Source organism: Geotrypetes seraphini, chromosome 5 (assembly GCF_902459505.1).
Source record: "Geotrypetes seraphini chromosome 5, aGeoSer1.1, whole genome shotgun sequence".
Classification (NCBI taxonomy): Eukaryota; Metazoa; Chordata; class Amphibia; order Gymnophiona; family Dermophiidae; genus Geotrypetes; species Geotrypetes seraphini.
Window position 1 is genome coordinate 53,528,659 of NC_047088.1, and position 15,037 is coordinate 53,543,695.

Sequence of the window (15,037 nt, forward strand, 5' to 3'; positions counted from 1 at the left end):
CCGGAGAGGAGTGAGATCTCCACGCTCCTACCCCGAGTTGAGTTCCTCCCTGAATGGCTGCCTCAATTTCTCGTGTCCCAGCGGTATTAATGAGTGAGCTTTCGCACTCCTGCCCAGCGCGGAGTCGCTTGCTGAATGGCTGCCGTGAGAACTCGAGAAAGAAGACAGAGGAGTCCCACTTAGAACTGTGGGATAAATGTGGCTTATAAATATTTAAATAAATAACTTGGAGAAAGCCAGGGAGAAATACCAAGTTTTAAGAACAGCCTTAGATGTTTTTGGAGGAAGATTCCAAATAACGTACTACTGGTAGAGCATTCCTAAGTGTAGGAGTCAGACAACCAAAAGCCAAGGATCAGAGGCTGTCCAAACACATATAATTAATGGGAGTAATAACCAAAAAGGCTATAAGACATGAGAATGTGCATAGGAGAATAAGTAATCAACATATCAGACAAAGCGATGTATTGGAGTACAACTACTACTTATTTCTGTAGTGCTACTAGATGTGTATTTATGTAGTGTTGTATACACAACACCTAACAGACAGTCCCTGCTTGACAGAGTTTACAATCTAAGACAAGTAAGACAAATAACTCCATAATTTCTTATCAGAGTGATTAAAGAAAACAATGGTAGGGAACTGGGGAATTAGGGGTTAAAAGCAGTCTCAAAAAATGTGAGCTTTTAGCCCAGATTTTAACATAACCAGAGATGGAACATGACGTACCAACTCAGGTAGTCTATTCAAGGCTTATAGAACAGCAAGAGGAAAGGAATGGGAGTCTGGAGTTGGCAGTGGAGGAGAAAGGTACAGACAAGAGTAACTTACTAGATAAAAAGAGTTCCTGAAGAGGGAGGGAGGGAGAGAGACGAGGAGAAAATACTGAGATGCTGCAGAACGAATGCGTTTGTAAGTCAGTAAGAGGAGTTTGAACTATATGGGAAATGAAAAGGGAGCCAATGAAGTGACTTGAAGGCATGGAGTAGAATGCACAGTGGGCCAGTAACAAGATTTTGAATCGAAATATAATATAAACTGGCAACCAATGCTGCTCGAGCAGGAGTAGAGTAACATGGTTGAATTTTTTTTGCATTGTACAGCAGTTTTATTGAAATGGACAGGAACTGGAGGGGTACGCTTTGTAACCTGTGCCACTAGTGAATTCACTTTCAGAAGAACAAAAAGTTGGTTAAATTTTGCATTCATTGGATAGAGCTTTGCTATGGCTTTGGCCACCTGAAATGGCTCAATGAACAATACATGTCCAAATGGCTTTTTTGAAAAGGAAACAAAGGATCTTAGATATCCATACTGATTGCACAAAACTGTCAAATGGTAATATTTGGATGAAGGTATCTATCATTGATCCTAAAAAAAACCTTTAATGATCCTTTTTTCTTTATGACTTGCATGCAAAAAATGTACAAAATATTTATTATTAAAGTTTAATAATAAATATTTTGTACATTTTTTACACACAAGTCATAAAAAGAAAGGGAAAATCATTAAAGGTTTTTTTTTTAGGATCGATGATAGATACCATCATCTAAATATTACCATTTGGCACTTATATGCCATAGGTATTGATATCTGAGATCCTTTGTTTCCTTTAAAAAAAAACAACAACAACATTTGAACATGCATTGTTCATTGAGCTGGTTTCTTTGGTAGGAACTTTGTGATTAACTAGCTTACATTTTTGCTCATTGGTAAACTGTTTCAGTGTCCACCTGAAATGGCCCCTCCAGGACCTCTTAATGGTCCATGAGCATTTTGGTAATGTCTTAATGAGAGAGAAAACAGGAGTCTGTGCCTTTGTGCTGCTCGTAAGCGAGCACAGTATAGCAGAGGACATTGGAGTCTGTTTAATTCCTGGAGGGATTCCGTGATCATCTCCAAAAACGTTGAAGGCTTAAACAGCCTGTGCACAGTCGGGTCCTCCCTAATTGAAAAATAAACATGAGCAGAAAAGACCAGCTTCTACCATCTCACTTGTAGAGAGACAACTGAGAAATTGGAGGATAGCCCCAAAGGATGAGAGGTGGAGCAAAAGAATGCTAATAAAACGCCCTATAAAAATTCTCACAAGAAAGGATTGCCTACCCACACATTCAGAAATGAGTGTCTGTTGCACTAGAAGCTAGGTTTAACCCTTTAATTGGCAGATGGTGAAACAGCTGCTTTATGCAACTTGATGTTGAACGAGAGCAACAGCAGAGCTCCCATAAGAGCTATAGAAGACACATGTTTTTGAGTAACAATGCCTAATATAGGGTTAAAATTAACTCTATTTTTTAATAGTTAATGTTTTAAAAAATAATAATTAAGGACCCCTTTTACAAAGCCATTTGTCATCCAGTAAAGGTGTCTTTTTTAAATACCGACGCCATTTTGAAAAACTCAGACACCACAGGAAGTCTAAAGTTGGTGGTGATTTGATGTTTAGTAAATACTTAAAATGTTACGTTTTACAAATTTAAACAATCCAAGAGTTACCTATAATGTTATTTAAGCAAACTTTTTGATTTCATTTAAAGTTAAATGAACTATGCAATGAAATTGCTATAAAATTTTGAAGAACAGTCAACCGCTGCTGTTATAGTTAAATCAACACTAATCCCTGATGAAGCTTGTTCAGTGAAATGGTTGAGTCTTCATTGGGATGAAGATAAGTGTTTTGTGATTTAACTTTATTTCACAAGTTTGATATAAGAGCAGTTTCTTAATGTGATATTATAGTGAACCGATGAGAAGAATCATTACTCCAGTAAAGGCACAAGATTTTTATCGATGCCTGGGTGTTTGAGGTTCACTTTCACATTATTGCATGATATCAAAGAAATTTACTTGAAATGCAAGATTGCTCATTTTGCACATGATGGTTCTCTTCTACACCCATGTCTGACAAATAATCCAATTAACTTCCCAGATGATGTTAAAACATAGATAACTGAATCTTTGGGAAGGTTGTACCAAAACCAGTTCAAAACAGAAGGCTCTATTTATGATTTATAAAAAGTTGTACAGAATATTGTCCCTTTTTATAATTTAATAAAAAGATTTAAATACAAAATCAAATGAGGACAGAGCCCATGGGGGAAGAGAATATGTGAAGGAAGGGGCGCAGGTGAAGAAGCACAGCTCATGGGGGAGGGGGCACGGGGGGACAACAGAGGGGATGAGGAGACAAAGCTGGAGAGGGTGTGTGCAGGGACAGAGCCAGAGGGGAAGATGGGGACACGCGGGGACAGAGTTGGCAGGGAAGGGTGTGTGGGGACAGAGCCTATGAGGACAAAATTTGTCCCTGTGTCATTCTCTAAAACATTTCAGCACTGGTCCATAGAATTGCATGTGCTCTTTTTGTACACAAGGGGATTCGGGGCTTGGGTGAAATTTTAAGTGTGGACTTGTGGATTAGGTGGAGGGATAGTAGTGTTAAATAATCAGATAAGGGCAACAGGGATTAGTTGACTGGGTCAGAAACGAGAGAAATGCAAGACAGGAGAAAAATGTTGAGATGGAAATGGTCTGTAGTGTTGGGGGAAGATTAGGACCAGTTTAGAAGACAGGCTTTGAAAAGGATGAGAGAAATGAAGTAGGCAGGTCTCTGGGCAAGGTGATATAGGATAACAACGGGAGGCAAATGAGTGAATGGATAAGGTGTAAGACTTAAGAAAAAGACTAGAAGTGAAGAGAAGATGAGTAACAGGAAGGGGTTGCTGAGCAGTACCAGAGGGATAGATGAAGCCAAATAAGGGCAAAACTGTGGAGTCAGAGACAAAAGCCATTTTGGGGTTACTGGAGTCGGTGTCGGTAAAAATGTGCTGACTAACTCCGACACCTAATAGAGTTAAATTGTATGTCATGCAAATATTATAATATTTAAACATCTTATTTCACAGATAATAATTTGATTAACCCATTTTTTTCAGGATATGTTTTACTTTTAGAATAAATTTTGATATAAAGTTCTTGATTACAAAATATATTTTATGATATTTATATTAGTGAAAGTGGCATCTAGAGAATGACAAGGGGACAAAGTTTGTCCACATCCCCATCCTATCCCTGCAAACTCTATCTGATCTCATCCGCTCAAGCCTCGAATAGTTATGATTTTATATTGAAATCATTTTATTGAAGTATAAAAAGTAACAATATTCTGTACAACAGTCATTTAATAAATCACAAATACAGAACAAGAATAAAAAAAAACCCTGCCTATCCTCCCCCCTCACAAATATCTCCTCCACTATCGAGACAACTGAGCAAGTCAAATTACTACAAAATGCTGCATAGAGAAATCATGCTAACAGAATATCTCGGTCGCACACAGAGCAGAAATGCCAAATTCATAATATGTTTATTGAAAGTTTCCATACTGCTACTAATGACTGGGTGAGTCAATTCAGAGCGGTTTACATGAGCTTCTGTAATGGTGTTACAATACACTATCTTGTGCATTAGCATTGTTACACTATTATATATGTATGCTATGCTTACACACATCCTAAATAATTCTAGCAAATAAATGTATGATGTTCAAGATTGTAGTTAACCATTCTAACTTAGCATCCTACATTTACATCATCCAAAATAGGTTAAGCATTTCAACTAAGTATTGTTAATTTACATGCATCCTAAAATAGCTCTAGCAACGGTATTATATTCACCTTATTTAATCTCATCCTAGATAATTCTAGTTATATTCTTCCTAATTTATTATAGTTCAGTTTCATATCTTCATAATAGCTGACCAAAAATGATAAAAATAAATAAAAACAAAATCCCAAGAAGCCATGCATATAGTACAACACCTATATACATATATAAATACGAGTTGGAGTGGAGATACCATACATAAGGAACTTGGAGTCAAAGGTTTTATGTACTGACTCCACAGCCCTGGGTGAAGGCTAGATATAGAGTGAATATATGCTACCAGAACATTAGTAAAGGATAAAAAATAATAAGAGATAGGGAAAAAATTGATCAAGAATGGGAAGACTATAGATGTAAGAGTAGGAAATGGAAAGTAAGTAGCTGAAAGGTAAAAAAAAAAAAGAGAGCGAAGATTGGAGGAGAAAGAAGGGAGAATTAATGAAATCTATCTACAGGCAGATAAAGACCAGCTACAGCTGGAATATAAACCGGAGTGGCTAATTGGCACTGGGTTTGAATCTCCACTTCAAGAGATGACTACTGCTTTGAACTACTTAAACTCTTCCTATTATCAATGGTTGGAGTGCATTCCAAGTTGCTTCTGGACTTACTGGACCAGTAAGAGGAGCTCGGAGGATGCCAAGTTTGCACATGTACAGATAAGGAGACAAAATATGGCAGAAGCAAAAGAAACTGAAAAAGTGGAGAAGGTCATCTCTGAAATCTAAAAGCATTGAATGTTTTTAAGTCCAAAAACTCAGTAAGCAATGGTATTTAAGTTGCCACACATTTCTTCTAATGTGGGGCCATCACAGCAAAGGCTGGTTCCTTCTTGAGTCAGCCCTGTACATGAGTCTGATGATAAAACAAAAACATACTACCTTCAGTGCCTACAGAAGTCAAAAGACTTGATTTATTCTATAGGGAGGACCTCATATGAAATGAGGTAACGGGTTAGTTTACCTTTTTCAGACGTGCAGGTTTAAAGAGAAAAAGGGTACCTCACCAAATACACTGAAGAAAATTTACACTTTCATGTTAACATCTCATATCATTTCTATTCACTGGCTTAGCAAGTCACCAATTTAAATATTACTTACTGTTCTTTTCCTTGAGCAGCCTGTAATCCAAGGCACAGTGAGGTTTCCTGAAATCTGCAAAAGCAACAAAAGGATTAGCCATACTCCAAGGTTTTACTTCTATCAGTAAAATACCATGCTGTACATTCACCCTTGCAAGTTAAAAAGATAAAAATTGGCATTAAAACTGAGAGGTTGCAGAAAATGAAATCACCACTGACCTTAGGAGCAAATATCAAAAAAATATTCTAAAGGACACCCAGCTATGAAATAGCACCTACTGTCAGATTCGAGGCAACAAGTACAAATATTTCTCCATACATTTAGCTATCTTGATCTTTATAAAAATGAGTGTAAAATAAGCCTATATTAAAAAATATTTTTAAAACTTTTTCTGAAAATGTCCACCAAATATGAATAAGGACTGAATTTCAGCTAAAGATGTTCAGTACTACTGAAATAGTACTACTGAAATAATTTAAAAATACATTTCTATAAAAAAGTATGCTACATGATCTGATATAAACTTGTACTTTTAGCTAATATTTTACTAATGCATTGTCAATTATGCTGAGCTTACTTTGCACTGTCCTATATTTTCCTGTTTGTACATCATCACTCTCTGCTCCTTTCCACCTGATCATCACTGAAGATTCATCATGGACTTCTTCTGACGCTGCACCAAACTACGTCATCAATTAACTGAATGATACACTTTTCAAACCTGCTTTCTATACGTCTACCTTCCAAGTTTCAAGTTTTATTTAAAATTTGATTAATCGCTTTTATCATACTTCTAAGCGATGAACAAAGCTAAAACGTTTTACAACATTCAGGGAGTACAATATATAAGACAAAGACATGACTTACAGGACTTACGGTGCCGATGGGAAAGAGAGGTGAGAAATACAATATGCTTGTTACTATGGAAAATTTATATATAAATACACATACACACACATTTTTAAATAAATAAATAAGATAGGAAAGAAGACAAATAGGGGGAAGATAAAAGGAAGGGTTTGGAGAAATGGCAAAAGAGGAGAGAATAAAGAATGGAATGTAAATAAGGTCTTTGGAAAAAATAATTAGAATGAGAACAAGAAATGTGGAAGTATATCTTTGCAAAAGAAATCAGGGGTTGAAAGTTGAAGGCACTATCCTAACTTGAAGAGTTAAAGGTCAAAAGGAAAGCATTTTAACTTACTCTTAAATCTATCGAGAAAACTTTCTTCTCTTAAATGAATGGGAAGAGAGTTCCACGTTTGCGGTGCCATGAGTGAGAAAATGTATTGCCATCATGTGTTAAATAATTTTAAGGGAGGGAACTGTCAGTTAATGTTGGTCATTGGATCTGAGCATTCTAGTGGGGGCATAAGGAATAAGAAGTCTGTCAATGAAGGCTGCGGCCTTGGAGAGAAGTGTCTTAAGGGTTAATAAACATATTTTGTAAGTTATTCGATGAGAAACCGGGAGCCAATGGGATTTCTTAAGGAGTGGTGAAACATGATCAAATTTTTTTGTTTTCATAATAAGTTTAATAGATGCATTTTGGATAATTTGTAAGTGCCTTATTTTCTTCTGGGTAATTCCCTTAAATAGGGAGCTACAATAATCAATCTTGGAAATCACCAGAGAATGTATTAGTATGTTGAGTGATTTAGGTTCTAGAAATTTTGAGACTGAGCCAATTTGGGACTTTGAGAGCCACTTCATTATTTCACCCAAAGTTTGGAACCAGAACCCTATCAGAAGTAAGTTTGAGAGATTGCTATCATGTTCCTCATTACTGTCACAGTATGTGCTAACAAACTCATATGACGAATACTGCCCCAGAGTTTTAGCTATGATGTAAATTATCTGGCCTACAAATATGCTACGGTATAGGTAGTCTGTTTTACGTCAGCATCATAAGCAAAGAAACAAAGATGAAGGTTTTGTTTGACAACTAGAATTTTGCCTTTATATAATAAATGCACGCACACTGATACAATATATGAAATAAAGACCAGAGCAATTCTACTCTGAAAAATTAAGCACATCAATATTCTTTTTGCATCTTCATCAAGATTAATTTGTTATTCAATAGTAATATGTACCTCACTCCCCTCAAGGACGAGCAGAGAAGCAAACAATTATATAAAAATCTCCTGCATTCATTTAGGTGCAGAAAAATGGATTTGGTTTCTGTAAAGTCTAAAATAGATTAATATGAATGTCATTAATTTAAGCAATCAAGTACAATTAATTGCAATCAGAAAGTCATACACTGTTCTATAACAAGATGATCAGGAAGCCCCGGTCCTTTTCTCACACAAACATGCAAACAACGTGATATCAAGTCTCGCATATATATATAAAACTGGATATTTTCAGAACAATTAACTGTGTGAATCTTGTACTGGCTCATGCAGTTAAAGCAAAAGGGTCAGTGTTAAGAAAAAGATGCAGACAGTCTGTTGAGTGTTTCACTACAATTTTTTGGACGTATCAATTTGAAATCAGGCATTAAGGTTATCCGTTTTATTTATTAAAACATTTCTAGCCTGCTTAAACCTAAGGGCTCCTTTAACGAAGCCGCATTAGCGGCTTTAGCGCACGCAACTTTTCATCACGCGCTAGTCGGAAAACTACCACCTGCTCAAGAGGAGGCGGTAGCGGCTAGCACGGCCGGCGGTTTAGTGTGCGCTATTATGCAAACATCTGAAAACCTGGCTTTTTTCAAAAATGTAATACCTACCCCATCTTTGGCATCCTAAGCCCCCCAAATATCCTTCTCACTATACCCTTTAACCTCATTGGAGTTCCTTTCTCTCTCAACTCTTGTAAACCGTGCCGAGCTCTATGATTGTGGAGATGATGCGGTATATAAACCTAAGGTTTAGTTTAGTTTAACCGCTAACTTGCCTTCGTAAAAGGAGCCCTAAGTGGCTTACATCAGAAAACATACATAAAAGAAAAATACAAAGTCACCTACAGATTCCTAACTAAAAACATTATATAAAACTTTAAATTAAAAAGAAAATATAAAAATATATTTGTTCATGGAAAATGTTGGTGGATACCTGAAAACAGTCTCTTGATGACGACAAGAATAACAAAGCTTAAGGTAGCATGGAAAAAAAATGAAGGGGAAGCCATAGATCAGCTGGGATATATGGAATTTTAAAAAGGAAGCAAATTGGACCTTACAGTCTTCACCTGTTGTCATAGTTTATCAACATAAGATCAGATCTATTGAGTTAGATGAAAGGTCCATTTAGCCAGTTTCCTGTTTCCAGCTATAGTCAATCCGAGTCACAAAAGCCTAGCAGTTTCTCAAAACAAAATAGCAAGATTCCATGTTGCTCACTCCTGGGGATGAACACTAGCTTCCTCCAGGTTTATCTTAATAACTATTTGCTGTTCTACCAGTCGCAGGTCCTAATGCTATCTGGCTGCAAAGATCATATCTGCTTCACTCACCAGGGCCCCTCTTCAATCTTAACAATGCTAAAATGGAGGCTTAGGCAAAAGTTCCCCACAGAACACACTCAGAAGGGGAACCATTGGGCATATTAAAAATGAAAAGGAATGCAAAATGTAGCTTTTAATATCTAGATCATGCCTCTGGAGAGCTTCTGGTGCTATTTCAAGAAGCATTTCTGTTATGATATAAATTACTATGTTGGTCTATTTGCTGAACATCTACAATGTCTCAACCAGCTGGGGCTGAAAATGGGACATTTATTATTAACATAGTAAAGCCATTCCCAGGAAAGCAGGTCAAAGCAACTAACCTCAAACCACATTAATATATTCCTACTGTGGAATCTGCATAATTTTGCTTTGTTTTTAAATATATACAAGTCTAAAGTTTTTCAATCACTTGCCAAATTTTAGCAAATTCACAAGGGCCTGTTTAAGTGCTTTGTTTCTGTATTTTTTTTTCCATTTCTTATGGTGAATTAGCAAAACAAACAAACAAACAAAAGAAAGCTTTACTGTAAGTTTTTCAGTTTGCAGGGGATGGAAGGTGTTATCTAGGACAGTGTTCTTCAACCTTTTTACACCTATGGACCGGCAGAATGTGGACCGCATAGACTGGCGGTTGAAGAACACTGGGCTAAGTCGTGGGCCAGACCCTGTCCCCATAGTCCTAATTGTAACACTATTTTTCCATTCATTTTTCATATATACACACAATATAATCTTATTAATAACGCATCGATCGCACCGCAGACCGGCAGTTGAAGAACACAGTTTTGGGCCTGAAGCACATGCCGGCCCTGTGGACCGGCAGGAAATTTCTGTGGACCAGCACCGGTCCATGGACCGGTGGTTGAAGAACATTGATCTAGGACACAGTTTAACACTCTGGCATTACAGCAGCTAGGGCAAAGGCAGCTTTTATTTTAAGCTTAAGTAGGCACACATCTTTTACTCCTGAAAGAGAGTACAGATAAAGTGATTCTATTCAGTTACTGAAGCTCACAATAAAAGCTGGAATGGCTCACAATTGCTATGCAAGAGGAGTCTAAACATATTCCTTGCTGCCAACTAGACACACACTAAATAGCAAATTTTAAAAAGCATAATATACTGAACATAAATAACTCCAGAACAACACTGAATGTGACACATAGGTAAAAAATTAAAATTATCAATGGGTTTTCAAATAAATACAGGGTTTCTTCTCGTACTAACTAAATGAGATACTATTAATTGGTATGCATTTGCCCTTACCTGTTAGCCCATTCATCTGAGTTCTTCTATAACAGCATGCACCATGGGTATAAATTTCCCTGCCAGTAATTAAAGACAGAAAACATTCCAAAAGAGTGCTCTTACTGATGATATCAGCAGCCTTTCTGCCTCAGCTATATTGCTTCCACAACTGAATTAAGCATCCTGATGTTCTCCCAGCTTTGCTTTCTTAAGAATGGTTTTACATAAGTGCTAGCTAAAAATAAAGTGTATGAATACCACACACACATCTAAAATTTACAATTTATATAGGCAGAATATGACAGAACTATAGTATGTTGCTAAGTAACACTCAGACTCTGCAAGAATGGTACTAGCCTATACAGTATGTATAAAAAGCTTTCTAGGAGTTTTTACAGGCTACCTCACACCCTATGCAGAGAAGAAATGTATGCACCTAATTAGAACGGTATACATCATAAGAATTAGAGATGGGAAGTTAACATCCATTCTTCTTATTCAAGTCATACAGTCCAAGACCTAGATTCACTAAGCCCACCGATCTTACCTGATCCTTGGGCGATCCGAGGCAGGCCGACCAATTCACCAATCATCTTCATGAAAATGGGGGCAATTGGAGGCATGGCCCTCATCGACGACACGGATCACTGGAGAGCGATCCTGACGCATGCGCAGACTACCCACTTTGCCTGTAGATGGTCTGCGCATGCGTTTGCTGTCCGTTTTTGTTTTTTTTTTTTACTCGCCCCGACTCTTATGCTCTCTGCCACCCTCCCCTGAAGTGCAAGCCCGTTGTTTTAACCAGTGGGTTTAAAGTGTGTTAAAATCACGGGCTCAAACTGCAGGGAAGGGCGGCATACAGGAGCAGAGAGCTTTTTTTCAGCAGGAGAATCGCAGCAGTGAACAAGGAGGGAGCAGAGAGCTAAATGGAGCAGGGCAGAGAGCAGGGCTGTTGGAAGTTGGCTGGGATTTCAGGGTGGCACGGAGCAGGAGAGTCGGCAGGGACGTGTGCAACTGGTCCTCTGCAGTTGCTTGTTTTGGGATCGGCCAGCCCAGTCGGTGTTCCTCTTTTTTTTTTTTTTTTTTTAATGAATTGCTGCCTGACTACATTTGCATGCCGTTCCCCCTCATTTGCATGCACGGATCGGGTGCGGGAGGTTAGTAAATCGGGTCAGGGTCGCAAAGTGATCATAAAGTGGTTGGGACACGATCAGTGTCCTTAGTGAATCTAGCCCCAAATGCTGAAAGACACCCTTCTAAACAAAGCAGCCCCTATCTCTTATTCAAACTATTTCTAGTACAATGCCTTGAAGGGAAATTCATTTGGAGGCAATTCATTTGGAAACACTTATAAACTGTAATGTACACATAAGCAGATAAACAAATCTAATATTAATTTATTTAGTTTTCTATACCGTTCTCTCAGGGGAGTTCAGAACGGTTTACATGGATTTATTCAGGTACTTGAGCATTTTTCCCTGTTTGTCCCGGTGGGCTCACAATCTATCTAATGTACCTGAGGCAATGGGGTGATTAAGGGCTAGATTCACTAAGGCAACCGATCATGTACCGACTCGATTCACTAATCTCGTGGCCGATGAACCTCCAATCCGATCCGTGCATGCAAATGAGGGGAAATGGCATGCAAATGTAGGAAGGCAGCGATTCACTAAACAATTTCAGGAACACCGACTGGGCTGGCCAATCCAAAAAGAAGCGACTGCTAAGGACCAGTCGCTCACGTCCTTGCCAACTGTGCTGCTCCTTGCCGCCCTGAAATCCCAGCTGCTCTCTGCCCTGCCGCCCTGAAATCCAGTAAAAACATCCCCCAAAGTACAGCCACCCTGCTCTTTGCTCTGCAGCCCTGAAATTCCATCCATACTTACCCAAAAAAACCTCCCCAACTCTCCTGGCTTGAAATGCAGAGAAGGACTCTCCTGCTCTCTGCCACCCTTCCCTGCAGTGCGAGTCCACGGTTTTAATCTGCAGGTTTAAAGCGGCCCCGCTTTAAACCTAGGGTTAAAACTATGGGCTTGCGAAAAAAGTAAAGTTTCCAGCTCTTCCTTGTGCAGAGAGCATGCACAGACCATCTACAGGCAAAGAAGATGGTCTACGCATGCAGCGGGATCACTCTTCAGCGATCCATGTGGTCGGTGTGGGGCGTGCCTCCGATCGAGTCGATTTGCATGAAGACTCATTGTGAATCAGTCGCTCGGTCACAGATCGGATCGCCCATGGAGCGGTAAGGTTAGTGAATCTAGCCCTAAGTGACTTGCCCAGGGTCAGAAGGAGCAGCATGGGTTTGAACCCACAACTTCAAGGTGCTGAGGCTGTAGCTTTAACTACTGCACCACACTCTCCTTCGAGTGCATATACTTATGGCCAGGTTCATACAGATCAGTCTGATTGTGTTTACCAACAATAAGGACAAAATAAATAGTATGAACTAGCCCATTCAATTTAGATTTTTTTTTTTTTTTTTTGGGGGGGGGGAGTGGCTTTAAACATCTCTTTCTGCTATACCCCAGGGAATTACGAGCATGCCACAATTTTCAAAATTATGCAGATATCTCTCATGTGTACTTAACTCACTCCAGATATTGTCTCTCCCCCCCCTTCATCTATCACAGACACACTCATTGTACTTTACTCTCTGCCCCCACTACCTCCTTTTCTGGCATACAATCATCCCCAGATCCAGCATCACCTTGTTTCCTCCTCCACTTGGACCAGCATCTCTCTGCCCCCCTTCTCTATCTCTACCTCCACATCTGGTCCAACATGTCTTTCTCCTTCATTCCCTTCTATCCCACTAAATCCAACATCTCTCTCTCCCCATTCCCCAGGGCTTTCCAACTTCCCATCTACCCTAAAGGCAGGAATGATGCCCATTTATTGTCACCATCTTTCTAAGTGGCAATACATGATCCTCAGTGGTGCATTCTAATCAGTCTGCTAAATAAGGTAATGTTTCCAAGCACTGCTTCGTTTGGCAGGATGCACCACAAGTGGTCAGGAATCACTTCTGCCTTTAAATGTATGGGTAGACTGAACATCTAGACAGGACTAGGGTGTTGTAGGGAGGTTAAGCAAGCTGGGGAGTTATCGGAGGGGAGAGGGGCACAGGGTGTTTCTGGGCAAATTATACAGGGATTAAACAAGCCTACATAAAATTATGTACATATATAAATACATAATTCCCTGGATGTACTCAGTATAAAGGTAGCAATCATTTTCATGAATTTATAAGGATTCAGGAACAGCTAAGACAACACATTCTCTCTGCTCAGGTAGTATGTGGACAATACTTTTAGTTATAAATAACCAAGAATGATGGGTTTCCTCACAAATTCTTATTCTCCAAGATATGCTACCTTTCGGAAGCACTGAAAATCTCAATAATAATACATGCAAGGTCATTAGGAGCCTCTGCACACTACATAGGGAGCCCAAAAGCAGCAGCCTATATCTTGAATGGCCTTAGAATTTTTATGGAAATCCTAAATAACATGTACAAATAATTTCAGTAATCTCAAAATGCTTCTCTGAACAGCCATAAAATCATTTGTAGCAAACGGAAAATATATATGAGTGAGAGCCACGATCTCTGAAAAGTCTACAGAGATTAGCTTTTCCTCATCCCTGCAACCTTAAAATCACAGAGATGCCAATACTCAAGCTACCCCTCTGCTAGGCAGAGAAGCACGTGATGAGGACAGGCTGCTGAAGTCAACAGTGAGATCATCCTTCCGGAACGCTGTCTGTCTCTGGCTTTGTCTCTGTAAGGAAAGAACCATCTGTGCCATTATGAGGGGGAGGGAATGGAGATGATATCAGAATACCCGCAGTGTATAACCTACTGTAGCTCTCTGGATGTAACATCCTCTGAGTCTTCCTTTCTAAACCCATGCAAATCCTCTCCACCTTATTATATTTTCTACAATTAACCCCCCTCCCCCAACAAAGAACCAAAATGGTATTATGAAGGGATTAGATTCAATTCACTATATTGTCAGAATTTGGAATGCATGACACCAGTAAATCAAGAGACACTATTGCACAGTTTTCTTACAGAGGATCACAGTAGGAATTTCCTGACCATACTAACACAATGAGTCTGACAAACACATTTTTTGCTAGTGGAAAATCCTTGTGCTGAATAAGGCCCAATGTGCTGGGAATTTATACACCTTTTATCCCTGCTCTGATGTTTTCCATCTGAAAGATGTTTTACTACTCACTATGCAATAAATATCTCCTAAAATATAAATAAAGTTAAAATAATTTTTTTAACAGTACATCATGGCAATGGACTCTTCTATCAGCACAAGGTTGGAAGAATGGCCTCTTGGTTCCAGTATTACACTCATAATTTAAAAAAAAAAAAAAAAAAAAGTATGTCTAAAAATCCACTTAAATCGGTACTTGGGCAATCTGAAGATAGGTCGCCCAAGTGCCGATAATCAAAATGGCTTTTAGACGTATCTTAAAAACAGCTTAGGCCTTTTCAGTGCTGCTGTACGCTCAGAGCTGAAAGGGGCATTTTAGGAGGAGTTTTGAGGGCGGGATTTGGGTAGGACGTGGG

The 15,037-nt window shown here is 38.9% G+C and overlaps 1 protein-coding gene across 3 annotated transcripts in view; it reads right to left on the reverse strand.

Moving 5' to 3' along the window:
• HDX (highly divergent homeobox) overlaps positions 1–15,037 on the reverse strand; it is a 131,738-nt gene that overhangs the window by 72,893 nt on the left and 43,808 nt on the right. For all 3 annotated transcript variants that reach the window (XM_033946834.1, XM_033946835.1, XM_033946836.1), the window contains exon 6: positions 5,767–5,820. In XM_033946834.1, coding sequence (XP_033802725.1) covers positions 5,767–5,820 — 54 coding nt within the window. The remainder of the gene's footprint in view (positions 1–5,766; positions 5,821–15,037) is intronic.